Here is a 26,968-nt window from a genome sequence, read left to right as displayed (position 1 = left end):
AGTAAAAAAGTTGAGAAAGGCTGTGTTAGACAGAGAGTCAGACTAGGGCCTGGGAGACCAGGCCCAAATCCCCACTGTGCCCTGGAATCTCACTGGGGGACCCTGGGCAAGTCACAAGCTCTCAGTCTCATGCAGTTGTTACAAGGATGAAATGGAGGAGAGGAGAACAAAGTAAGTCACTCTGGGGGGAGAAAGGTGGAGTACAAATGAAGCCAATAAGGTGAAAAAAAATAAGCTGCCCCCAGAGAAGATTGCCCATACGTTTCTACATGAGTCGCTGTTCAGAGCCTGGCTCCTAGTTGGAAGAAACCCGTAGCAGTGATTCACCCAGACACATGATAGAGAACCTTCTTGGGGGAGTTCTGCCAAGTTCTTTGCATGGGGATGGATGGATGGATCATTCAATCACACTTGAAGCAGAAACCTGGCAAAACTACTCAGCAGGGGGTGATGAAGGGTGGGCAGATGAGGGAGTATATCAAGCAGAGACTCTGTAGGGTTGCCTCCTTTACAGATTGGTGCATCCAAGGGGCTTAAGCATTTAATTAATTAATTTCACGTGACATGCCACAAGTCTTGGGGCGCACCATTTGGGAATTACTGTAGTTTTGGAGTTACTTTCTTGGAAGTCTGGGGTAAAAGGAAGTGACAATCATGTGCAGCCTGAGCATGGGGCCAGAGAGATCCAAATTCAAACTCCAGCTCAGTGAGCTACATTCTAAAATCATGTTAACCACAACTCAGAGGAAAGACACATCAGCAAAAAGATGCCGTCATCTCTGCAGAGAGGCTTGCTGCCCAGACTGTGAACAGCTGCTCCTGGGTATGCTTTTTGCTAAACTAGAGGAGAATCCTGAGCTGAGAAACACTGAAGGAGCAGGAGTGGCTGAGAGCATTTAACAGTTGTTTGAAAAAAAACTGCAGAAGGAAATTACAGGCAACTTCAAAGGAAAAAAAAAACATTTCTATCTAAATAAAACGAGTCTAGCAGCATCTAACAGACTGTCAACATTTGGCGTCAGACATCACTAGTTTAAAAAATGCTGTTTCCAACTCTAAGCACACTTAGCTGGAAGCAAGCCATGAGGGGGAGTGAGATTGGTTCTCAAACATGGACAGAATTGGACTGCACACCACCCTAGTCCTAAAGTCAGGAAGGAAACCACTTATTTATAGCCTAAGAAATCTGTGGATTCCAGATGTTAGAACTGCAGCCTGAAATACAAAGCGAACTGGCCACGTGCAGCTGTTTGAATTTTAGGAATCCCAGCACAAGTCTAGGATACTGAGGTCATCAGTGCTGCGACGAGCAAATGCAAAAACTGTCCATGTATGGCTTGCAGCGAATCGCTTAATCCTAACAGCTGTCCAGTTGCAGAAATTACTACACAAAATAGCCACACTTCAGAAGGATGATGGGTAAACCACTCCTAAACTTACTGTCTTTTAAACCTGCAGATTATAAACTGTCTATTCTCCTTTGCAGCCATTGTATACACTATTTTTAGGGAGACATTTTAAGGCTCTTAACCTGATGCGAGTCAAGTAATCCTAGACACTGAAAAAACTTTTTTTTTAATTTAAAAAAACTGTGGTTATATTAAAGGCTTGATTATCTTATCACACAGCACCAGCTTAGTTTTGACTGGCAAGATGCCATAGGGATGTTTCTGTGCCTTCAGGGTTGGTAACTAAAACAGGGAGAGAAGAGAACTTAAATTATCTTTTTAATGAGCCTGTCTGAAAGTTATCTGGTCTTTCCCACTGTTGGGGGAGGGGGTGTAAAACAGATGGCTTCCTGGAACATTAACACCCAGTCCAATTTGGGAAATTCTTGGAGATTCTGGGAATGGAACCTGGAGAATGACAGAACATTTTCTCCAGGGGAACTGAATTGCTCTGTCATCTGGAGATCATTTGCAATGCCAGGAGGTCTCCAGGCCTCACCTGGAGGATGGCACTTAAGTCACAGAACTAATTTCAAAGGGGTAGCAAAAAACAAACACCTTTTTCACGCATGCATGGAACATGGTCTTCCTGCCAAGAGCCACATCTATCCCTCCCACTAACATCCAGAAGACAAAATTTGAAACAAAGCTGCATTCAAGGCTGCATGACTACCTACTAGCAATTCTGTTTCAACTGTTCTTCAGATACATGTAATGGTTCCTTTTAAAAATGCGGTATTCACCAATGAAATGCTGAAAGGTGAATGATAAGCTCTCACACATCAAGAAATGAAAATAAAATATTTTGCAGCATCTGACCTCTCTGCTATTGAGCAACAGAGGCAGTTTTAATACACTGCTATCATAAAAAGGAATCTTCCCCATCCATTTCCAGCTGCAGCAGAAGCAACAGATCCCGTAAAATTTTCTTTTTCCATCCAATGTTCTCCCAAGGACAGACTAAAGATTTCTACAAAAAGGGAGTTCTCTGTGTACTCTCCTCCATTGTACTAAATATCAGCCCTATCAGTAACTAGTAACCACCCAAGGCCCTAAAGCAAAAAAGAGCAATCCCTGGCCCCAACAGATGAAAACGTATAAAAACCTCTACCCACTATGACTTCTGTATCCTATTCTGCATTCCTATGGAAGGGAGGCCATTGAGCATGAACTTCAAATGGTTATTACTACTACATACCAAAAGACCGGAATATGGCAAGTTAATCCCCAAAGAATACTGGTCAAAAGTGAATGCTACCCCTGAAAAAGCTACTTTGTAAAAATCCAGATAAGGCAAAAAACAAGCTAGTTACACTAACAGCCTGAGGAAAGAAATTTCTGACTGTTTGTGGTGTTTCAAGGTCTGAACTACATATTAATGTGCAACTCCCACAAAATCACTTTCAGTCCACCACCTTCTGTATCCACGTGTGCAACTTACCAAGTCCTGACCCCAGCTTTCTGCATTCCCTGCCCCATATTAATGGTAGTTGATAGCAGGGTGGGAAACCTACACCGCCATGAAAGCCAGGTTAGATGGGATGTATGGAGGAAGAGGCAAAAATTAAACCAAATGGTGGCTGATTTTGGTACCTGCATAATTGTTTCAGACTTAATGTAAAATATGTTTTAATGTTATTAATAATTGTATTTTAATCCAGTAGCACCTTTAATACCAACAAATATTGTATCTGAGGAAGTGGCATGCACATGAAAGCACATCTGTTCCACATAATATATTTCTGGTAAGGGCTTGGAGAAAGAACGTATCTCATGGTTTAAGTACCACTCAGTTCTTAACACCCACTCAGGGTGGTTGTCCTGCCCCTGAGTGCTTCCTCCTCCAACCGGCTTGCCTGTCTGTACAGTGGCCAGCCAATCGCCTTCTGTCCCCCATCCCTGACCACCCCCTTCTCCTTCCACTTCCCTCTGAAGCTTGGAGGCTGCAGTTCCCTGCTGTATGAGAGATGCCTCCGCTGGTGAGTTCCAGCCTTTCCAGGTCCTGGCACCTATTGTATTCCTGAATGCAACTGGCTTGGCCCCTACTACCTTGAATAAAACTTTGGTCTTAAAGGTGCCACTGGACTCTAAATTTTGTTCTCCTGCTTCAGAACAACATGGCTACTTGTTTGATGTTGATGTTACCCACCCTGAGCCTTATGGGAAGGGCAGGCTACAAAATTTATTATTATATACAGTAAAAGTTTTGCTAATATTTCAGTTCCACAAAGCCACTGTGCATGTCATCTAGCAAGTATCCAATAGTCTTTGGACAGCTAGACAAGCAGAGTCAGCCTTGGGGTGACTTACCTACTTAAGTAATTAAGACCTTGCAGGGACCTGTGTCCCTCTTTAAACGGTGGGGGGCCAAGTTCACATATTCTGCTTGAGAGCAGGCCCAGAAATAGGCTATCACATTCCTCCAGGCAAGTGTCCTGATAACTGACTTGCAACAGCAGCCGCCTCAGCATATCAAAGTGATCAAGGGAGAGGAGCAGTGATTGTGTGGAGAATTATAAGTGTCAAATTCTGCTTGAACTGAAGCATCAAGAGTCTAACTGGAAACTCAGGATCTTTCCATATCTGCTGCAGCATGGCAAATCACCGATCTGCTACCATTCAGGCACTAGGAGCTGGATAAAAAACCCCCCAAGGGTTTTTTGCACATGCCAAGTCTTTAAATAAACAAATTATTAATCTGCTTTTAGTAATCAGGCCATCTTTTGTTTCCCTGGGGCATGTAAAGCCTGAATAGTAGGAATGGTTGACTTCCATACTGCCACAACCAAACCAGCACTAACTAGGCTGCCCAAAGGATGGAATGCAAAGAACACTGCGTTTCACCCATGGCAGTGACATGCTTGTTGCGTTGCATGTTTCCTGTCCCCAAATATCAGAATTCCTTTCCACACAGCTTGGCTGAACACTTCCCTAGAATAAAGGGAACACATCCCAGAAAGGGCAGAGAGAAGCCAAGTAAGATACAGGGTAAGAGTTGCAGAGGACGACTCCAAGATCTAGAGCAGGGGTAGTCAACCTGCGGTCCTCCAAATGTCCATGGACTACAATTCCCACAAGCAACCGCTGGTAGGGGCTCGTGAGAATTGTAGTCCATGGACATCTGGAAGACCACAGGTTGACTACCCCTGATCTAGAGAATTGGTGGGGGAGAGGCAGAAAGTACATCTCCAGGAAAGAATTCCACACATGCGGGGAAGTCACTGCAAAGAGTCATGGCGGGGAGATAAAACATGGTTATTTTAAATGTTATTTTAAATGGTTATTTTAAATGTATTTTATTTATATATTTTCAGGGGTGCCTGACATTTTTATGTCAACACTGCTGGAATTCTGACACAGCATAGTGGGCACAACCACATAATGGCTACCACAGGTGGTGAAGTGAGCTGCAAAACTGCAGCTTACCATAGTGAAGGATCTCGTATTAGGGAGGCTATGGCTACCAAAGCAACATTTTAAACAGAATCTACACAGCCAATCAAATTAATAAGGGCCAATCAGAAGCCTCGGGAACAAGGCTTGGTTTCACCACTTTCTAATAACACCTCATGGGCACCAGAAGTGATGTCTGCAGGCACCCTGGTTCCTTGGGGGATCCCTGATCTATGCTGTAAGCAGACCATATAAGGAAGAAAGGCAATTACTAAATGTTTTAAATAAATAAAACGGAATTCTGCAAAGCAGAACACGGAAGCACAATGTAACATTATGAACAAAAGGAAAGGGTTCATGGCTCCTGGGCCAAATTTTGGCATAGTTTTCCCGGTCAGAATGGAAATCTACAAGGACCGGAATAGCATGGTGTAAACTGAAGATCACAAATTGTTAGAGCTTCAGTCAGCTCTTTTAATAACGGGCACAAGCCCTTAAAACTCGTATCTAGGCAGCCAGTATCACAGGCATTTTTTGTGGGCAAGAACCCTTTGAGGGCTTCTCTGCAGGGCAGCATCAAAACACAAATCAGACTATCCTTATGAACTCAGCCGCGGTAGGAGGGTTTCCTTTCTCCCACCCTCAGCTTTCTGAGTTTGGAGGAGAGGAAAAAGAAATCCATCTAAGTAGCCACATTTATGCAAAGATCCCTCGCTCTCCCTTTGGATCTGCAGCTTCTGGAAGCCCTCGGGAGCATCCAGAACCTTGCTTCACTACCTTAGGTCCTCCGGGCTGGTCTTGACCACGACAGGGGTCTGTCTCTTTGGAGAGCACTTATTGGACTCGGCTAGAGCGATTGGGGGGGGGGGGGCGGAGCGCATCCATCCCCTTCCCTCGCCTTAGTCAGCGGGGGCGGCCGCTCGGGGACGGGACGGGCGTCGGGCGAGGCTCTTTCTTACCCACGCGGGCAGATCGTTCTTCCCCGCGGCGGCGGTGGCGGCGCTCACGGCCCCTTCTTCGTCGCTCAGCAGCAGCCCGGCCATCCGCAGCGAGCGCTCCTTGCCGAGCCGGCGGCCCTTCCAGCCCATGTAGAGGGCCACGCCGGCCACCACGAAGCCCAGGCTCAGCCCCGCCCGGCCCGCCAGGTACACGGGCAGCAGCCACAGCAGCCGCCGCCCCACCGCGCCCAGCGCCGCCAGCGCCTCCGCCGAGCCCAGGCCCCCCAGCCCCCGCGACCCCGACCCGGAGCCCGACGGCGCCACCCCCGCGCCCGCCGCCCCAGGCGCCGCCGCAGCGCCCTGCCCCGAGCCTGGCTTCATGGCGCGCCCGACCGACCGCCGCCAGGAGGCTCACTGCGGCGAACGCGGCTCTTGCAGCCCTGGAGCCGGGGGGCGAGGCGAGGCGCGGCCACAGCGACGTCTCAGGCGCCGCCTGATTGGGCCGCGGCGCGAGGAACCCGCCTCCCCGGCGCGGGATTGAGCGGAGGTCCGAGGAGGGGGCGGAGTCAGCGGGACGCCCCTGGCAGCCTGGCCCCGCCCTTTCTGATTGGGCCGTTGGAGTGCCGAGGAAGGAGCGATAGGAGCCTCCGGCCCGCTCTCTGGCGTTTGAAGGGTCTCGCTTGGAGGCCGTGCGGATGGGCGGGGCCACGGAGAAGCGCGACGCCCCTCCTCGTCCTTGACTGGCCAACTGGATACTCGGGGGGGGCGGGGCGGGGCTGGGCCGGCGGGACGTTATCCTTGTGGGTGCGTTGAGCTACTAGTGACGGTTGGTCTGGGGTTCCCTGCCGCGCGTGACGTCAGAACTAAGTGGGAAATGCCTCTGGCCATGTGAAGAGTGCATTCCCCAGGCGGGTGACCCCAGCCGTCCGCTTTCTGCTGCTTTAGTAGGGGAGCAGGGATGAACCACCGCGGCCTCTTGCTAGCGATGCTTCGCGAGAGAGAAAGAGAGAGAGGGAAAGGCTGGGATTTTGTGCTAGATTAGGAGGAGCAACGGTCCAACAGGTCGCTGAGTTTTCCTCGGTTCTGAACGTCAATTTACACAAAATTACTTTGTTTAAAGCTTCTTATTTTATCAATTTTAAAAAGCTAAATATAAATCCTGCTGATAAAGCAGAAGCCCTGTGGCAAAATTATTCCAGAGTAAGCTTTTGTGAACTACAGCTCACTTCCTTACTTGTACTTGATCATTTGGGGTGAGGTGGGGTGCACTAAACTTGCAACCCTTGTCCCTTTAGCTTAATTTTAAGCAATGGTCAGTCACCCATTTCTTAATCATGCACTCCCACATATTTTTATTTAGACATGAAATATTCTACAGATAGTCCACTATATCAGAGCCCTTGACTTATTCCTTCGTTTATTTAACAATTCTCAGGAAGATTTGACTAAAAACAGACTGTTCCTTGTAATGAACCTTTACATCACTCCCTAAATTAGTCAAATCAGTGAGCCTTTCTTTCTATGCACAACTGGCTACGGTTGCTAGGGTCTGACTGGTGTCAACATTTTGATGGGAACTCGATTCCCTGAAACTTAATGGTTTGATTTAAGTGTAGTTCCATGAGTAAACATTTTAAATCCTCCACAACCGTCCTTGTTAAACAATATTGTAATCCTGTCAGACTGCATTCCTGTTCATTCACCCCATGCCCTTCATTGTCTCACTAGTCTATACCAACAACCTCTCCTCCCAAGGCAAGTATTTGAATATAGGTCTGCCGGGAGAACACTATTCCTTGCCAATATATTCAGGAACAAATACAGTAAGCAGAGGCAGTTATATCCTGAGATAATGCAAGACAGCAGATTTTGGTGCTATCAGGGGTGGCAGACTAGGAGAAATAGGAATTTGGCCAACAAGCCGTCTCTTGAGCAAACCTTATTGAAATGAACAAGAGAGGATATGTAGTCGCTGGACTGTCTACTTGAGCTAACAAAATCTCTGGGCTGGCTCTGTTACTACAGTGTGTGTATTGTACTTGTGAAAACTGCAGTGCATTTAATTTACAGGTAAGCTACCCAACAGGGACTGCTGAACAACTGTTACTCTTCTATTCCTTTTTTAAAATTCAGACCCCTCTTTTGGCCCTTGGCCTTTACCACCTGTGCAGCTCTGCCTACTTGTTGCAGAGACAGCATCAAAAGGGCAACTCTTATGAGCTGGATCTGAAAGCTCCGCTTGAAATACTTGCCTGCACCAATACAGTCCCTCCACTAGGCTGGCTGAGTTATTGCCTGGCACATCTGCTGTATGGCTACATTGTCAGTGCTACATCATTTGCCTAGGGGCTTACCTACATGTTGTTTTGATGACTGTCTTGTTGCAACCAAACCATTAGAACACTTGCTTCTGGCTCTGTTGTACAACGGCCTATCATGTTTGTTTAAAATATCAAAGTCCCTGGTTTGAATCAAGCAGAAACTCACATTTTGCTTCCCTGAACGAGACGGCTGCCCCAACAGGGGCTGTTGAGCAGAAGAGAGAGGTTGCATGCAAAACTGTTGCCTCTCTGGCAATAGTCACGTTGGTCATGCACATGTATATGAACTTCTCTTGGGTTGTAGAGCAGGTATATTTTTCCTTCAGAGAATTCTTGAAATCCAGGCTCAGAGGCCCTGACTTTGACTTCAACTCTACAACTGTAGCTGAGTGCTGAAAACATAAGTTTGACTCTTGAAGTATGAACAGAGGAGGTCAGACAAAGGAGGATTTTGTACTGAAGCAGTTATCACATTTAATGTAAAAGTTTCTGGTTTGAAACCAGGTAGGAACATTCCTTTTTGTCAGATGTCACTGCATGCTCCGTTTAGCCTCTGAGCTGGACTATATCTGAATAACTGCCTCTTCCCATATGGTCCTTTATGCCAAATTTATTTATTTATTGTATTTATGGGCCCTTGCAGCTCAGGGTAGAACATAGGGATAAGCATAGTTCAACAACTTGAAACAACATGGTAGTAACAGTAGTCTCAGCAACCAGCAACAACAGTTCCAACAACACTTCCTTACAACAATTCCAACACCGAAGCTGAAAACGTTGTCAACTATGGTCCCATAGGTTGATCTGGTCAGGATCAGTTCATAGGGAGGGGGTTATATTTTCCTCACATACATTCCCCTGGTTGCCACATATTGCCTGTTCTCCCAGTTACGGCAGCCCTCCTGGCATTGACCAGAGCCTATGTTTTTTCTCTAGTTGCTCCCAACACTATGGAACAGGCTCCCTAAGGAAGAGGAGGATGCTGTTTCTAGAAGTTCTTAGGAGGTGCTGCTTGGCCATTTTATTTGTGAGGGTTTTTAATGAGCTTAAGCTGAAGGGTTTATTTGGAGGGGTCTTTGTACTTTGTTTTAAATTGGGATTTGCAAGCCACTTGCAAAGACAGAAATGAATATTTAAATCAATAAACACAAAGATATATTATGTATGTCTTAAGTAGTTTGGGCTGAGGAAGATAAACAGCCAGCCAAAATAGCTTAGTTGAGAAAGCATTATGCTGACATTCTAGAGGGCCAGGGTTCAGTCTTCAGCTTTGGCAGGACTTGGTGGTTACCTATGTGTTTGCCTTTGCAGATCCCTTCTATACCTGTGAAATCTGACCCATTTGTGGCAGGAATTTCTAGTAAAAAGGGCCAGTCCCTTCAGCCACAATTGAACCAGCAGCCTCAGGGCTCCCTCAGGTAATCCTGCACTTTACTGGCTGAGTTATCATAGTTGCTATGTGGCTGGATTCTTTGTACTATCATCATAGTCTGGCCTCCAAATACTTCCCAGCTCAAAACCAGGATAGATACTTATCCTTTGTCCATCGTGTGGGAAAGTGTGGCTGCCTAAAGTTAGGGCACTTGTGGTCAGAGAGGAAAAAAGCAGCTGTTGAGTAAGAGTTTTTCCCCTTTGAGTGACTCTCAAGGTCCAGGCTTGGCAGACATTGCTTCAGCTTCTGCAGGCTGTGGCATCCACAATCTGCAAACCATGGCCGTGTACAATAAGGAGCACTTTAGGCCACAAGGTAGGAACAGTGCCACTCAAGCGAGGAAAGCTTCTGTGCTAAAGGGTATCATGTTTGCCTCACATACAAAATATCCTTGGTTTGAAATCTTTTTGTCAGAATCTGTCCCTGTGCACATTCAGATACTATGGACAAAGCAGCTCAGATGTGAAAGCGTTAGGCTGAAGATGCAGAAATTCCTGGCTCAAACCTGGGCCTTGGCAGTTCTTGGTGGTTTGTCGTGCTATCTTGATTCTAGGAAAGTATCACTGCCTTTTCTGTGCAAACAATATAAATGCTGCAAGGACCCTTGTTGTGCTTATTAATGAAATCAGTGCCGATCATAGGGAAGCCAAAATTTTTGTGGGGCCAGGCAATAAAACAAAAATCCAGTGCCACCTTAAAGACTCATATATTGAAATAAATGCTGTTAGTTTGAGGGGTCACTGGATTTTTGTTTCATTTTGCTATGACAAACTAATAAGGCTACCTCTTTGCAACCAGAGGAGAACTGCACTGCAGACAGAAGGTATCCAGTTGCAGGCAGGACTGTGGCTTGCTTAGCCATCAAAGCTATGCATTGTCGCTGCTATTTAAAGGGAAGTGAAATCATATGATATCGCAATTATCTCAATCAGGAATTCACCCCACTCTTTTGCAGAGTCCAGCATTAAGAGTCAGGTCCACTGAAACAAGTGAATGAAGGTATGACTCACTCTGCATAGGATCCAGTTTTGAATTGAACCCGATCGTTTCATTTTTCTCCTCATGACACACACAGACTATTTTTATGAAGCTCTTGATCTTGGAGATAACATTTCCCCCTATTACTGCAATGACTTGCATTTTTCATAAGCTTATCTCGCTAGAATCATTTCTGGCTCATGCATCCCGCCCTTCTTTTGCTAAAGAAATACCACATGATGAGCAAAAACAGCAGAGATTTTGGCTCTAGCATGTGATTGTAGAGAGAGATGGAAAGGATATTAGTATTACTGAGACCCTCACTAATGATTCTGCTGCTGAAAACACTGTCAGAGCTGAGCGTAATGTTGTCGCATGCTGTTGTATTGTGTTGGAAAATGATCAAGTAGATGACTGAGACAGCTCGCATCAGAAGGTTGCTTGAGCAGATCTGGGGACAGAATTGACATCTGGATTTGTTGCAGGGCCTGAGGCTTTGACTTACACCTCTATTGAGCACCGTTGGTTGCTAAGGAGCAGCTATTTTAGATATCTCTTGATTACTAATACCAGAGCTTTATGTTGCAAGCCTTGCTAGTGCAGACATGATAATGGAATGAAAGTACAATCCTAATAACATTATTTTTCCTTGAGAGTAAGCACCATTGAATAGACATGAGTCAGAGTCTGAATAGACCTACTTAGGATGACAACTGGGACAAGAGGAGAGTTTATTTGTTTGAACTCTGGTGCTGGAGAAGGTTTATGTGAATTCCATGGACCACAAAAGTAACAAACAAGGAAATATTAGATCACATACAGCCTGATATATCACTGGAAGGCAAAATCACAAAAATCTGGCACACTTTCTTTGGCCATATCATGCAATGCAACTCAGTGGAGAGAGTAATTATGCCAGGATTGGTCAGTAGTCAAAGGAAACCAGGCCAACATTAGATACAATCAAAATGGACACTGGCCAGGGCATTATACAACTAAAAGAAGTGGTACAAGATCAGAAGACGCAGAGACAGCTAAGCCAAAGGATCACCAAGAGTCAGACATGACTGAATAGCTAACATCATCATCAGGATGACAATTAAAAGAAAGAAGAATACATTCTGCAATCAGTTTTTGAAGTACTCTTGTTTATAGAAAACATTTTTTTCAGCATTAGGGAAAAGCCCTCCCTTAAAACTGGCACCTACCAAATTCACAAATAAACCTGATAGGATTCTTTATTTACAAACCTTTTCTGCCTTTATTAAAATGTGTGAAGGTTACATACAATCTATATAATTTGACCAACTGAGGCACCTAATCTGAATTAGCTGAGAGTCTGAATATATGTTGTGCTGTTCCAGTCTAAAAGCACAAGTAATTATTGGGATCAGCCAAAGAACATGGCACAGGAATGCCTTGGGTTGGCAGCTACCTGGAGAAAAATATTCTGTTCCTTTAACACAGGCTTAATTCATTAAACAATGTTATGTACCTCTATTTAATGATACACATCAGTTACCCATTTCCACATACTAAACTACTTTAAAATATAGGGAGATGATTTTCCTCCAATTTTGCAAAAAAATTGAAAGATTGGAACATTGAGTTATTGAGCAGCTAAGGCATGTTTCTCTTACAAGATATATCTGTGGCAAGAAAACTGAATTATGTGCTAGTTAAACAGATTTAAATATTTTACCATGTTTGATTCTGCTAGTTTTTTAGGGGAGGGGGGTGACCAGGATAGCCAGGCTAGATCTTAAAAGCAAATCAGGGTCAGCCCTAGCTAGTATTTGGATAAGAGACCTCCAAGGGATGCCAGAGTTGTGACACAGAGTCAGGCAAACCATCTTGGAATATCTCTTGTCTATGGGTTGCCATAAGTCAGCAGTGACTTGATGTAAAAAAAAATGCATGTTTCAAGGCAACCGCTAGTACATTGGTTTCTGTCACAAATATAAGGGTGCCATCTACTGGCACAAGACTATTTCACTCCCTCTGGCTAATTCTAAAGGGAACGAGTCATTTGCAAGACTAATTATTTTTGGATTCATAAAACATTCTATGGTTGGGACTCAATAAGTGTAATCATGTATTATCTTCTACGTTCTTTTATAACTAATTTTATAACTGATTCCAAAGCTGCAGAGTGCAGATTCATTGTGCACATTGGAACCAGTATGGATTAGGAAGAATGGTCAGCTAAAGCCGGTCTGGAAATGGAGGTTAAAAATATCACCTTGTAAGCATCTATTAAAGGGATTGAACACTTTTCTCCAGGCTGATTGGTAGCCTGCCATGTAAGAACTCCCGAAGGTAGAGAGAGGAGCTGCTGACCATGCCTGAGCACCATGGGAGGACCTGGAAACAGGCCCTGTTAAAGACCTCTGCCTAAGAACCTGCAGAACTGCTGCCAGTCTGAATAGGCAGGACTGAACTGGATGGACTAAAAAGGCAACTTCACATGTGTTCACATGCAAACCTCTGGAACCCATATGTTCGTTGCTGCTAATGCTCCCTGGTCTTGTGCCTTTATACTCTCTGCATACTACACCCAATAAGAAAGATCATAATGGATTAATTCACAGTACAGTGCCACCCATCTACTAAACCTGCAATATGCCCAATGGCCTCCACAGGCACTACACTAGTTTCTCAGCCCTCTTGATTCAGCCTAGCTCCTGCACCATTGTAAACTGTCTAGCCCAGCTCTCCCCATCACGGGCATGTTATGGTAGGGGCAGCTCTACCTGTTTTGTTTGAATCCTATCACAATCACAATCAGCCTTACCTACCTCATAAGGTTGTTGTTGGGAGGATAAAATGATGTGGTAAGCAAAAATGTCATGCTTATGCCTGTCTACAATGCTATTCCTTTATCTACTGTACCCCCAGCTGGCGTTGATTCCAGGGACAGCCAGGATCCTAATACCCTATATGATACCTTGTTCCTGATGATTATGTTCAGTTTGTCAGATTGTGGTTTCTAAGTCCTGCCTCTTCTTCCTGTTTTGCTGTAAAAGATGTTGTTTACCAAAAGATGAGCTGCCTTCTCGTCAGCTTAGTAGGATCTTTCCCCAATGACAACACACACATAAAACATAGAGACGTTTATTGATTACTGGGACATTATGCTGTACTTAAAAGTCCAGATATACAGACTTAAAAAAAAGAATATTCTATCCAATTTCATCACACACAGCTTTTTCTGTTAAAATACTGATTATGACAACCATAATAACCATATAAAATAAAAAATGCACATTCTGTGCCAAAAAATTACATTTTACACTTGGAATATATTATGTAGATTGTAGGTATGTTAGAATAAAATAGACCTAAAATTTTCTCATCACAAGTATTTGTGTGTTTTTGGTAAATTTTGATTAAAATATATCAGATATAAATAGCACTTAGGCAGTAAAGGAAAGATTATGGCCATATTCCCTTCTCTCCCTCTCTGGATTATGTTGCTGTCCCCTTCATATTTTCAAAGGTATCCACATGAGGGCTAGAAAGTTTTTAAATATATATCTCCTCCCCCAACTAGTCCCTCCTATGGGAGTCCAGCTTCCCTCCCCACCAGTCCTTCCTGTGCCATTCAACTGGGCAGCTGGAGAAAAGGGAGGGTAGAAAGGATGGGAGCTGACTTGTGTCCTTGATGATGCCACTTCATCACTGACTATAGTGGAGGGTTTCCCCAATCCGCCAGTTGTCAGCCAGCTACTCTAATTACAACCCTAGGCTTTGGATCCAATGGGACATTTCAATTGATGGAGCAATTTCTTCCTGTGGAAAACCTATCTTGATTTCCATTGCAGCCCCACATTCTCTTTCTGAGGGGTGTCCCAAGAAGTGGCATTACAGAAGGAAGTTTTAATCCATAGTGAGAGGAGGGCAGAAGAACATCATTCTGCATATGCAGAAACTGTTCCAACTGTGAGAATTCAGTGTTGGATCCAAACCCAATTAAGGGAGTCTTCCATCTTAATCCCTCAAAGTTCTAGCTACAAAATTCAGACCCAATGTCTGGAGTAAGCAGATGCACAACAGAAAAAGTGCCAATGCAGCAAACCGAAGTGATAGCCGGAGCCCTGCATATATGATGTTAGAGTCAAGAAATGTAGTGGAAGTAACTGAAGGGTCCAAGGCTGGGTCAGCAGCAAGCCTGGAGAAAAAATGTTTACTAGAGGCTGTAGAAATTGGCACCATAACCTTTTCAAGGCGTAGAGGTAAACAACATCATATGGTAAGTAACATACCATTAAACTCTTAAAGCAACAGGGCAATTTTTATCCAGGCAGTTGGCAACCCCATCTCAAGGCATATTTTCTGCAATACTCATAACAGGTATTACTCATGTAGGAGGGCAAAATACAATTTAACCTTCTCCCATTTGCACTGTGCTGGAAGTCAAACCTTTGCTGACTCTTCATCGAAAAGCCACTGGGTTGCCTAATGTTCCAACCGAGCACCGTGCTGGCAGGTTCAATCTACCTATAACTGATTGGTCCCACAGTTTCGTGGTATGTCCAAGTCCTACTGTCCCTGACCAGCAGTCTGGGTCCCTTCCCTCATGCAGATATGGATGTCCCAGCCAAGCCACACCCATATGGAGGAGAAACTTAAACGACATCACTTGCAGCCGCCAGGGTTTTCACGACAGTCTCAAGATGCTCCTGGTACATATAGGCTATGACCCCACCATGATTGGCCCAGCGATCAGCACCCACGGCACCCTCTTCTGGCTTGTTGTAGGTCAGTTCAGGCAAGTGGTCGTGTTGGCCAGCACGCCAAGCATTCACTGCCCCTGCAAAATCAGCAATGCCCCCACCGAGGGCTCGAAGGATAGCGTGGGGACCGCATGTATCCCACTTGAAGGTGCTGCCCTCCGAAAGCACATAGGCATCTGCAAAGCCCAGGGCCACACACAGCATCTTGTACCCGGCCCCTGAGGCAAAGCAGAGCTGCTCGCCATACAGGGGCACCAGGGCCTTCTGCAGGGCCACTTTCTCACTGCTGCTCAGCACCACGCGAGGGGGAGCCTGAGGTATGGGCCGGCTTAGCGAGCTCAAGTTGGTGTCTCCATAGGAGATGCCCCAGTGATATCTGCTCTGCCACCTGCAGGAAAAAAGAAAGACTGAGAGGAAAGGCTGGGACCGGGCTAGAGTGATTGTGCTTGCCCCTCTTCCCCAGCAAGGTCTTGATACAGACACAAAGAAGGGGTACTCTAGTGGTGATCAGAGCTGCAGGGGTGGAAAGCAGAAAACCAGGACAGCAATGCACTGTGTTAATATAATACAGTGAAAGCTAAATGGAATCTTATTGTTATGACAGAACTGTTCCAACCGTTCCTGAAATAATACTTAACAAATCAAGCACGTCTGAGTGCTTAGAGCAGGGGTAGTCAAACTGCGGCCCTCCAGATGTCCATGGACTACAATTCCCAGCATTCGCTGGCAGGGGCTCATGGGAATTGTAGTCCATGGATATCTGGAGGGCCGCAGTTTGACTACCCCTGGCTTAGAGGGTTCTCATTTTTCAAAGGATCTTTGGATTCCTCATAGGAAGAGCCAAGCAACTCACTGGTCTCTTAGAAGTAGATCCAGCAATTAAAAGGGAGGAACTACTACTGAGTTTCTGCCTTCTGTGGTTATTGTGTCCTTGACACTCTGTAATACGAGGATTAGAGGCCACACAGTGGGCACTGGGGGGAGGGGGCACTAGTCAATCTGGCTGATACACAACAGAGTGTGGTTACCTATGTTCTGACAGCTGTTCCTGGAAAAAGGGCTCATTGATGATGCCTAGAACAGGTTCACCCGAGTGCCGGTTGTATACCCCAATTAGCACCAACGCTGAGCGTAGTCCTGATGGGTAGATGCCGTCCACTGGAACCACATCTCCACGGCCACGGATGTACTGATTTGTGGAATCTAAGAAAAGAAAGCCCTTGTGAAACTGGATATCTTTCATCCAGGGTTACTAACAGTAGTTATTAGTACTGGCTGAGATGCAGTTTTTCACACTGGAAACTATATCAGTTCTAAAGAGGAAGGACTACAAGAACTGGTCTTCAAGGCTCCCAGACCCATGATGGTAAAAGCACATGGTTTTCATGAAGAAAATCTAAAATTCAAGCTTCTGACAGTCCTTCTGACAACGTGCCAGTCCTCTGATTGGCTTCTCAATGGGAGTGCTCTCCCCTACTGAGGGTCAATCAAAAACTTTTCCCTGCCTCTCTCTTCCTCCTCTGTGCAGCTTTATGGAAGAGCTGGCAGGAGGTGAGACACCGGGCTAGGGAGGAGAATGCAGGGAGAATGAGGAAGGGGGCTGGGTGCACTCTCCTGCGGGCCCAACTATGCTCCCTGCCTTCCTAGCTGCCTAGAAGGCAAGGGAGGCCAGTTGACTGCGTTCTGCTGTGACTTTTCCATCTTGGCAGATGGGAAGATGAAGGAGGCTGGATGGGTGTGCTCCACTCCCAGCATACCTGGCTGCCCGGAAGGTGAGAAAGGCAGGTTGGGCACATAGCTCTTCTTGGCCTGGTGCGCATCGCTTCCCACCCCCCTGGCTGCCCAACAGAGGCCAGCTGGGTGTACTCCGCCACCCCAGCCCAGGCAGCCCGTGTTGCTAGTAGGCCTTCCCTGCTCTTCTTTTTAAAATGGGCTTTGCTCCTAGTTTACTCATGTTTTCAAACATTATTTTCTTGCATTCATACATTGACATGAGTACACCTAAAAACTAATTATATAGATACAGACCTAAACCCACCCCCACCAAAAAGAAAAAGAAGAATGTGGGAAGAGGCACTTTGATGGCAGGACGTTAAGTGAAGACTTCCCCGAGAGAGACAGAAGCACCACTGCAAGTCCAAGAATGTAATACGAGACATGACAGACCAGAAGTAGTCACAACAGAATCAGGAACCTAAGAGGAAGGTGGAATACCTCATCAATCAGATTAGGTTACCAGCTTTTGGAAGCAAATCACTGCTAACTGAGCATTCGTGGTCATACAAAGGTGGGTTGGGTGGCACTCCTGCTATATCAAGGAGGAAATTAAAAGCCCCAGTGTGTGGAAGTTCTGTTGCCTGTGTTATTAACCTGAAGATTTCATAGCAATGAAAAAACACCAGAGAATTGTCCATGCATAGAGGCAATCCCGAAGCCCATCCGGTTATAAAGCAATTCCTTCTGTCTCATTTCATTACCTTACCTATGGGGTCAATCCACACAGCCATGTTCTCGGTGGAGATTGTCACAGTCACGTTATCCAAAGCTGGGTCAGAAAGCACCATCTCCTGGTGAATAGCAGCTGCCAGCAGTTCTGCAGCCATCTGGTTCCGGTCCAGGACTCTCTGCAGCAGTGCAGCTGTTTCTGATTGGGTGGGACATACCTGTACCACCACAGTCTCTCCTGAAAAGCAAGCGCATTTTAATACTCTGGTAAACCCCTCTTATACTCTAGGTCAGAGATTCCCAACCAGGGGTCCATGGATCCCTAGGAGTTTGCGGGAACTCCAAAGGGGGCCTGTGGTTTCCCTGTACTGCCTTATTGGACTCATCCATAAGCTAGGGAACTGGTCACTTCCCTTGCCTCCCTCCTGAGTACGAGTGAGTGAATTCTCTCATGGTATCTGTGCTTAAGAGCTCTTCCATAAATCCAACCAAATTTGGCCTTTTTGACTCTGCAGCTAGTATACCACCATTTCCCATCTTACCTAATATAAGAACTGCCATTTAAAAAAAAACAAAAACCTTTCTTTCCTTTGCCTTATAAGGAACTAGTATTCGTCGAAGTTCAAATTTAGACTACGGTTGGTTCTTATATTTTCAGAGAAGAGCTGCTACCATGTCTCTATCCCAGCAGCAACTAACACAATCAAGTTATTTTGTACGCAACACATCTAACCCATGTGTATAACACCTATGTTACATTCTAAAGACTTATTATACACTTAAATGTGCACTTCCTTCAACCATTTTAATATAATTGTTCGCCAAATTATCTAAGACCATGTTCCCCACCTCTACCAATCTCCCCTTGAAATGCAAAAACTCATTGGGGTATGTTTTATGGCACACACTCAACTCACATGGGAAAGCTGCAAAGCTTTCCTCCTGTCAGAAGAAACCATCCTCTCTAAAACCCTCACCTAGAATACCTTGGAAGGAGCAGGAGTTCCCTGGCAGGGAAATGGTCAGTTAAGGTAGAAGTTTTGGAAAAACAGCAACAGTGGAGTAAAGAAGTATTAGACAGAATAAAAACATAGTGCAGTTTAGGAACAGTTCTATGGAAGAAATGGGGTTTGGAGGAGAAGGAAGTGAGCTATGAAATGGAAAAGGAAGATTTCAAACACGGGGTACACCAGAGTATACAACAGAAGAAACATAAGCCAATAGCTGAACTAATAAAATCAGCTTTATTTGAGAAAGATGGTCAAGAATTTAGTGGAGGCCCCTCTGATGCTTCTCTCCCCTCCCCACCAACACTTCAGGGCTCATGTCACTCACCAAGGCCATTTTCAAACTTGTTGGACTCTTCACCACGAATATAACCTTGTAACTCAGGAAACTGGTGGTCGCATCAACGGAAGATGGAAGAGTGGAACAGGAGTAAAGAAAACAGTCATGCTGATTCATTTGACCATTCTGAGCTCAGAATTCTCAACTGCCCCATCCCATCAATGGATCAAATAAATCCCAGCCTTAAGATCTAGGCACCTGACTAGCAGTTAATTTGGAATTAGCCAAGGGCTGAAGAGCCAGCAGCATTTTCGCAGTTTAATGACTCAATCCCATACAAGGCAAATGGTTCTTTTGGTTTCACTGGGGAGAAGAGGAAAAAAGACTTCAGCCTGCCTTTGTTGCATATTCAGGCTACTCAAGAGGACTAATTCTCCCACCATGTGTGAATAGCAACAAAATTTGTCAGAGCTCATTATTTATTTATTTGATTTTTATACCACCCTCCCAGAAAGCCAGCTCAAGTCAATGTACATTATAGTCAATACATGCAATTTATTCACAGTAATTAAGAATTAAATTTTTTAAAATTCTGTTAAAACAAATTAAATAGTAACCTAAATTAAAGATCAGCATCAGCAGACCCAGTTTAAATGGTGTTCAATCTTCCTGCAGCAGACCATGGTTTGGGAGCGACTTACAGTAGGGGAGGGCCAATAGATGCACTTATTCTTGAATTAAGACTTTATTCCCTTTTAACACCTGTCCCTTTTTGCTCCTCAGATGCTCAGCCCTATGAGTAAGGCTGCAAATAGGCCTGGGGAAAAATGTCCTGCCCCATTATTGTCTACTTTGATGGCACCCATTCTCCAGTGGTCCAGGCAGAGGCCATTCCCATCACCTCCTCCCAGACCCTTTTAACTGGTGATTGAACCTGGGATCTTCTGCATGCAAAGTAGTTGCTATGGCTCCACTTGATTTTATCTACCTTCTAGCAGCAAAAGGTTGTTCCTGACTGCTTCTTCCTATGGAGCAACCTCAATTTATATGTTAGTTCAGGTGAGCGTAAGTGATATTGTAGGGAACAACCACTCTGGCTTAAGAGTGCTCAAAAATGTCCTGCCCCTGCTTAATGCCTAAAAATGGATAGCAAAAGCTTGTCATCTCACAGAGTTAAACAACATCCCACTCAGCACCTATTAAGGGGACAGGCAGTTGTGAGTGAGAAACAAACCAACTGGGGAGGAGACTGGGAAGATCCTGCTAGCTAGGAGCAGCTAATAGCCAAACAAGACATGATGGCCAACACAAGGATGCTCTTGCCATTTAAAAATCCCAAGGGCCTAATCCTGCAGCATGGCACCCTAAGCTTTTTCTAGGATTGAAACAGCCACGGAGGGGGCAGGACATTTTGCCACTTGGAAAGGCCCTGGGAGGGACAAGAGCACCTCACCCACCATGCTGCAGGCCTGCTAGGGGTAGGGCCCTCAAAGCCTTTTTCAGTGACTCTAAGCATTTTTGTTTCATCTTGCCCTTTGTACACAGAGCCCAGAAATAAATTTCTTGCTGATATTTTAAAGGATATAAACTCTGTAGTGGAGAAACTAGTTTTCCTTCCCTTGGTTTTGAATCAGTAAATTTCTTAGAGTCGCAGAATTCACCTTGGCAACCCTGAAAATATGGGCTGGAGCTGTGTCTAAAAGCTGACCTATTTTCATCAAATCGAGTGAAGGTATTTATGCCTTTTTAATCTGTTTTAAAGATAATTCTGTTCTTTTTTGGTGGTTGTTTATTTCCACTTTGTGTTTCCTAACTGCAATGGCCTTTAGCCATACAATCAATACTGAACAAACAAATGGTAGTGACTTCCTTGAGGCCATCACATCTAGTTTGTCCCTGTTTAACACCTCACTGACTTCCCCCCTCTCAGCATGCAGGTGTTTGAGGCCTGGGTGTACTCAGATTCATAAGCCCTTGGGCTGGAGACTACATCTGGAAAGGAGATCATCTCCTAGACCGTTTATGCACTGGGAACTTCAGTGCCCCAGCTCCCATACAGGAGCAAAAATCTGGGGCGGATGAAGCACACCAGGCCAAATGTTCCCCCGTGTGGGTGCAGGAAGAGGTGGGGCAACCTGCCACAACTAAAACTCCAGCCGGCAGCCTGGCATGAAACTTCCAGTGCATAAACAGTCCTAGAGAGATAACTCACTTAGGAACTGGAAGCCTCTCTCTGGTTAGCCACAGTGGACAGCCACTGGGGAGAAAAGTACAATACAAATATCCTAAATTAGTAAATAAACCAGAGCAGCCAATGTGTGGAAAAGGAGAACTTTTCCAGAGCTTCTGCTGCTATCTGTGAGGGGTGGAAGGGAAGGCTTGTTTTAAATACCTGGTTGAGGCAAGGCCAGTCACTCATCCATGGGCCATATGCAGAGTTAAACTGGGCTACTGTCAGTTGCTGATGTGAATAGATGCATAAGAAGAGTCCAAAGCTTTTTGACACACATAGCAAGAACATGAAATGTGAGAAATATGAATCAAGGTAAACTTTGAGAAGATAAAACGAGGAACAGAATGTTTAAATACTGCAACCCTGGGAGTGAGTGAACTAAAGTGAACTGGACTAGAACATTTTCAGACAGAAAATATAAAGTGTTGTATTCTGGAAATGACAAATGCAGAAGTTGTTCCAATAGAGGAGCAAGAAGTAGGCACAAGTAGTCCAGGGTATAATGCAAGGTCTTCTCAAATAAAATCTTAATCGAGAGCCTTATCAACATGACCATCTCTGAAGTTTACACCTCAGCTACAGATGCTGATGAAGAAGAAATTGAAAGCTTTTATGCAAGTGTCCAGGAAGAAATTAGTTACACATCTAAACAAGATGCATTTGTAATCCTTGGTGACTGGAACACAAAAGTAGGGAACAAAACAGATAATGAAGGTTAAAGTAGACGATAAAGATTAAATCAGAAAGTGCCAAAGCAGATTACAGCTGAACATAAAAAACAAAGTAATGACAATTGGGGAATTACACAATTTTAATGTTGAGGAGGAACAAACTGAAATCGTTCAAGATTTCATCATCTACTACAAAGAACGTTGCAAAACCATTGAATCAAACAACTGAATCAAGAAATCAGGAGGAGACTGACACTGGGAAGGGCAGCCATGAAGAAGTCAGAAAGATCCTTAAGCATAAGCATGTGTTGCTGGTGAGCAAGATCAAGTTAATTCATGCCATAGTACTCCTCATTACTATGCATGGGTGTGAAAACTGGACCAGGAAGGTGACAGGAAGAAAGTAGATGCTGAAAGGCAGTTTTACAGACACAGTGGACTGTCAAAAAGATGTGAGTTCTAGATCAAATAATTCCTGACCCTAGAAGTGAAAATGACAAAACTGAAGCTATTGCACCTTAGTCTTGTAATGAAGAAACAAGACTCACTAGAAAAGACAGTAAGACTACGACAAGTTGAAAGCAGCAAAAAAAGATGACAACCTAACGTGAGATGGATTGACTCAATCAAAGAAGCCATGGACCTCAGTTTGCAAGACCTAATAAAGGCTGTTAATGATAGGACATTTTGGAGGTAATTTATTCATAGTATTGCCATAGGTCAGAAGTGACTTGATGGCACTTCACATGAGCATATGCTATCTGTGCAAAGCAGAACTCATTTAACACATCAGCACAGGTAGCAGCCTGGCTTAAAGAAGGCAAGCAAGTCCCCTGGAGGAGCATTTTGCCTCAGCCAGCATCATCATGAAATCAAGCCTGAAACAGGTAATTCAACAGGTTGAGATCAGAGGTTGCCAGCTGCTTATCTATACTTTTGTTTACTTTTTTGATAAACAATATTTTCCTCTTTAATACATTTGCATAGTTTAATTGCTATACAACACAAATCTGTCTTTACTCCTCTCCAGAATTTAGGCCAGTTTGCCCTCCCGTGCTTGTGACTAGATCCAGTTCCCTACTCCACAAGCTCAGGGAGCAATTATGTGTAAAATCATGCAATACAGTAGTTAAGAGGCTGAGGGGTGAGCCAATATCCTCAAGTCAAATCTCACTTCTCCCACGAACATCTGATCTCATGTTAGCCAACCCTCACACAACAACCAATGGCCTCATTTGAAATATGGCAATCCCAGAGGCCTTCCCTACACGGTTGTTGCAAGGATTACTGAAATAATGTATGTTAAAAACCTTTAATGTACTATATAAATGAGAAGTGAATAACATAGAGGAACAGCAGGTATTATTAGTACTCTTAGCCCCAAGGGATCATGGGTACAGGAAGCTGCCTTACACATAATCAGACCTTTGGAGATTGAACCTGGGACCCTCTGCATGTGAAGTAGCTGCTATGGATCCACTTAGTTTTATCTACCTTCTAGCAGCAAAAAGGTTTTGTCTCCGACTGCTTCTTCCCATGGAGTAACCTCAATTTATATGTTAGTGCCGGTGAGGGTTAGTGAAATTGTAGGGAATGACCACTCTGGCTTAAGTGTTCAAAAAGGGTCTTGGTGCCATCATGTCTAGTCCTAGTCCCTTTCCTGTCCTAGAATTTAGCCAAATAATGCCTTATTCTTCCCCTCTAGGGTCCCTTTCCCTAGCAGATTACCTCCTTCCCCACATCATGCTTGATAACTTCTTGGATCAGCACATCTGCCAAGGTCTTGAAATCCTGTAGGAACTTTTTGTTCTTGTCTGCACCCCTCTTCTCCTCAATAAGCAAGCTGAAGAGGGCCTCCTCCTGACGACACAGCTGGGCAATGTTGGCAGCTTTCTCGGAGGCAGCCAGCAGGCTCTTCAGAAGAGCTGCCATGGTGTGAAGCAGAACCTGGAGGAAGGCTGTGGGTGGGGTTGAAAGACAGGAAAACAAACTGTGAAAAGTCCAATTATCTTCCCACCCTCTCATGCCAATCCTCATTTCAGCCTGTTGGTGAGAGAAACTGGAACCAAGAAATGATGTAGGTGGAGAAACAGAGTCAGGAGGCTTTGCCATCTCTCACAGCCTATGTCCTTAAAACATCTGAATCCCATGTTTCCCCCAAAGGTGGCCCCAAGGCAGTCCAGAAAAAGATGAAAGAGCATCAAAGCATCAATTAAGTATGTTCACATTAAAACTTGCAACCAAATAACAATGGTGTAGGCTTCTGGCTTGGTGGTGGAGAATTTGCTTTGCATGCAGAAGGTCCCAGGTTCAGTCCCTGTCAGAATAGGCAATGCTGACCTTGACAGACCAACAATTTCAGAGTATTGGGTAGTTGGAAGGGGCCCTACAGACCAACCTAGTCCAACTCCCTGCTCAATGAAAATCCAATCTAAAGCTTACCGGACAGTGGGTTGATTCAGCACAAGGCTACTTCCCAGGTAAAAAAACCCCCCAAATTTGCCAGGCCCAATCATCATCATTATTCTGGCCTATCTTAAATATTAGTAGTTCATCTTCTCACTTAAGACCACAAAATTAGCTCCTTACTTGAAAAAAGCCTATTAGCTCCCCCATGGTATTGTTTAATTGCTGTGTAATCCAGTTTTAAAAAGAACCAGAAGGATACAATTCTACTTAATTTTGAGGACTACAAAACAGCCTGAAGAAGAAAATACGGAGCATATCATGTCTAACATGTTGGTGGTGATAGTGGTGGTGTGGGGGGGAAGTTTACATCCATACAAGCCCCCCCCCCCATTAAAGGGCAAGCCTGGAAGAATGCATTTGAAGGGCGTCTGTAATCTTGGACATCAGAATATATCAGTACTAGATCAGTATACTGGAAGCCACATTTTGTGAGTTCTATTAAAAACCTTCCCATCTGTTTCCCCGCAACTAGGACTTCCATCATGCAACCATAAGCCAGGGTACGGTGTTCTGCACCGTAGGATAGCTTCCAACTGAAGGTGTAGAAATCATATTTTGTGGCTTTAAGAGACTTTGTGTCTTAATAAAGAAAGACCGTCAGTCATTGCAATTCTCATTATAAAAGGCTAAAATATTAGGCTGAAGCTCAGAGTAACATTCCAGAACCAAACCCCTACTCAGGAGGAGAGTCAGGACAGGGCAAGCCTGCTCGTCGAGATTCCAGGTTCAGGGGAGGGACCACTTTTCAAATCAATGCCCAGAACTCTTCCTCCACAGATATTAATCAAGGGGGACCAAGCCTTTAAGCCCCCTCGAGCCTATTTTAGAGAGGGCGCCCGAGCCGGGTTACAATGACCCGGGAGGCCGTTCTCAGGAGTTGCTCCCTTGAACAGTTGGCACTTCGTGCGAGACTTACGCCCGGAGAAGTGGCCGCAGCACTGCACGGTCCAAGACGGCTTGTCGGCGTCTGCCTTCCCTAAGCACCGGCGGAGATACCTGGAGAGCGGGACAGCTACCGAAAGCGCCCTACAGCCACCGCCGCGCCCCGAATCACCTCGCCCGGCCAAGGCGAGCAAGCGCCACGTCACACGACAGCCCCTCTCCGCGCTCTCCCAAGCTGGCCTGCCGCTCCTGACTCCGGCGGCGGCGCCTTCCGCCCCGCCTCCCTGCGGAGAAGCCCGTGAGGACCGCAGCGGTCCTTGGACTGGGCGGGCCCACCTGCAAGCCGGCCAAGCGCCAATGCAGCCCGCTTTGATTTCCGCCCGCCGGCCGCCCAGCAAGGGCCCCGCCTCACCGGCCGCAGCTTTCTGGCTCCCAGCTCGCCGGTGGTGGCTTGAGCGCGCCGTCCTTACATCCTGCCCGGCGAGGAGGCGGGTTTCCAACCTGCAGCATGTGATGCCGCTGTGGGCCTCCTTCCTTGGGCGGGAACATCTCGGGCTCGCCAGCCGGAGGTCGGCGTTTCCAGCGGCCTGACTCGGGCAACGCCACCACAAGGGTCTGCTCGAGGGAGCCCAGTCCTCCCGCAGAGGAGCTCAGCCTCCCTCCTCCGTTTCCGCCGAACGCACGGCTTTTTCAGCGGCCTGCCGAGAGGAGGGAGGCGCAGTCAGACCCCGACATTTGGACCGGCAAAACCCGAGTCCAGTGGCACCTTTAAGACCAACCAAGATTTATTCGAGGCGTGAGCTTTCCGGCGCATGCCCTCTTCCTCAGACAATGGAACAAGGCGTGTAGATATAAGGGGAAAGCCAATTAGTAGCACATGGATAAACTGTGTCATAATATCGAGATTTCGACAGGCAGGCCGCATCCTGCCAGGACTCGTCCTTCTACAGCATTTGAGCATTAGGGGTGACTGATGACCCAGTCACACACGGTTTTCCGCCCTCTGAGGTTTTTCTTCGGTTTTTCTGCTTGCATTAATTTCCAGATCCCGGCACCACAGAATAGAGATTTGGAGGGATTAAGTATTAGAGGGACTTCAGGAAGGAACTCCAGGAAGAATCTCCAGGAACAGCTCTGATTGGCTTGATCTGTTGAGTGGGTGGGGAAAAGACTGTGATTAAACTCAGGGGATAAATGAGGAAGGACTTTTGTGCTGTGATATACAGCAGTGGTCCCCAACCTGCGGTCTGCGGCCCGGTGCCAGGCCGCTAAGACCAGGGCGCCGGGCCGCGGTTCCCTCTCCCCGCCCCCCCCCCCCCGCAGTAAAAAACTTCCCAGGCCGCAAGCTTGCGGACCGGGAAGCTTCTTACTGCGGGGGGGGGGGGGGGAGGGAATCAGGGCGGTGCCGCACATGCGCGCTGCGTGGGCGGGGCAGTTGCCCTGCTGGTCCCCAGCCGAAAAAAGGTTGGGGACCACTGATATACAGCAGTGGTCCCCAACCTTTTTATCACCAGGGACCGGTCAATGCTTGACAATTTTGCTGAGGCCCGGGGGAGGGGGTAGTCTTTTACCGAGGAATCGTCACCGCCGCCTAAGCCCCTGCTCCACTTGCTTTCCCGCTGGCGCCCCTGACTTCCCACCACCCGCTGGAGGGCGCTGCCAGCAGCAGCTGCACAGTGCCACACTGAGGGGGAGCCCCAGCCATGGCAGCCGCCGGAGCGCACCAAAGGTGAGC

At 45.9% G+C, this 26,968-nt stretch overlaps 2 protein-coding genes across 7 annotated transcripts in view; both read right to left on the bottom strand.

Annotated features, from left to right (window-relative positions):
* Positions 1-6,392, bottom strand: part of ESYT1 (extended synaptotagmin 1) — a 55,555-nt gene extending 49,163 nt beyond the window's left edge. Inside the window, exon 1 of the mRNA XM_077328517.1 lies at positions 5,801-6,392. Within this exon, the coding sequence (XP_077184632.1) occupies positions 5,801-6,160 (360 nt within the window). The 5' untranslated portion in view covers positions 6,161-6,392. The remainder of the gene's footprint in view (positions 1-5,800) is intronic.
* Positions 6,393-13,608: 7,216 nt separating this feature from the next.
* INPP1 (inositol polyphosphate-1-phosphatase) lies at positions 13,609-26,325 on the bottom strand. 6 transcript variants are annotated; one of them, XM_077328514.1, is made up of 6 exons: positions 25,646-26,325; positions 23,611-23,829; positions 19,027-19,087; positions 17,729-17,929; positions 16,275-16,449; positions 13,609-15,634 (listed from the first exon to the last, which is right to left on the bottom strand). In XM_077328514.1, exons 2-6 carry the CDS (start codon positions 23,812-23,814, stop codon positions 15,139-15,141), a joined length of 1,137 nt encoding a protein of 378 aa, XP_077184629.1. In that variant the 5' UTR covers positions 23,815-23,829; positions 25,646-26,325; the 3' UTR covers positions 13,609-15,138. The 6 variants fall into 6 exon arrangements, with proteins under 6 accessions (XP_077184629.1, XP_077184626.1, XP_077184625.1 ...); XM_077328511.1 differs by having other exon boundaries at positions 23,611-23,840; positions 25,570-26,324; XM_077328510.1 differs by having other exon boundaries at positions 23,611-23,840; positions 25,646-26,324.
* Between the last annotated feature and the right edge of the window lie 643 nt (positions 26,326-26,968).

Source organism: Paroedura picta, chromosome 3 (assembly GCF_049243985.1).
Source record: "Paroedura picta isolate Pp20150507F chromosome 3, Ppicta_v3.0, whole genome shotgun sequence".
Classification (NCBI taxonomy): domain Eukaryota; kingdom Metazoa; phylum Chordata; class Lepidosauria; order Squamata; family Gekkonidae; genus Paroedura; species Paroedura picta.
The sequence above is the reverse complement of the archived record's forward strand: the minus strand, read 5'-3'. Positions and strand labels throughout refer to the sequence as shown.

What these genes read in the sequence shown, in the direction of transcription:
- INPP1 (XM_077328514.1), bottom strand. Translation starts at nt 23,814, where the DNA reads ATGGCAGCTCTTCTGAAGAGCCTGCTGGCTGCCTCCGAGAAAGCTGCC. An exon ending in CAAGTTTGAAAATGGCCTTG is followed by an intron (nt 17,930 to 19,026) that starts GTGAGTGACATG and finishes CTTGCTTTTCAG; the next exon opens with GAGAGACTGTGGTGGTACAG. An exon ending in TGTGTGGATTGACCCCATAG is followed by an intron (nt 16,450 to 17,728) that starts GTAAGGTAATGA and finishes TTCTTTTCTTAG; the next exon opens with ATTCCACAAATCAGTACATC.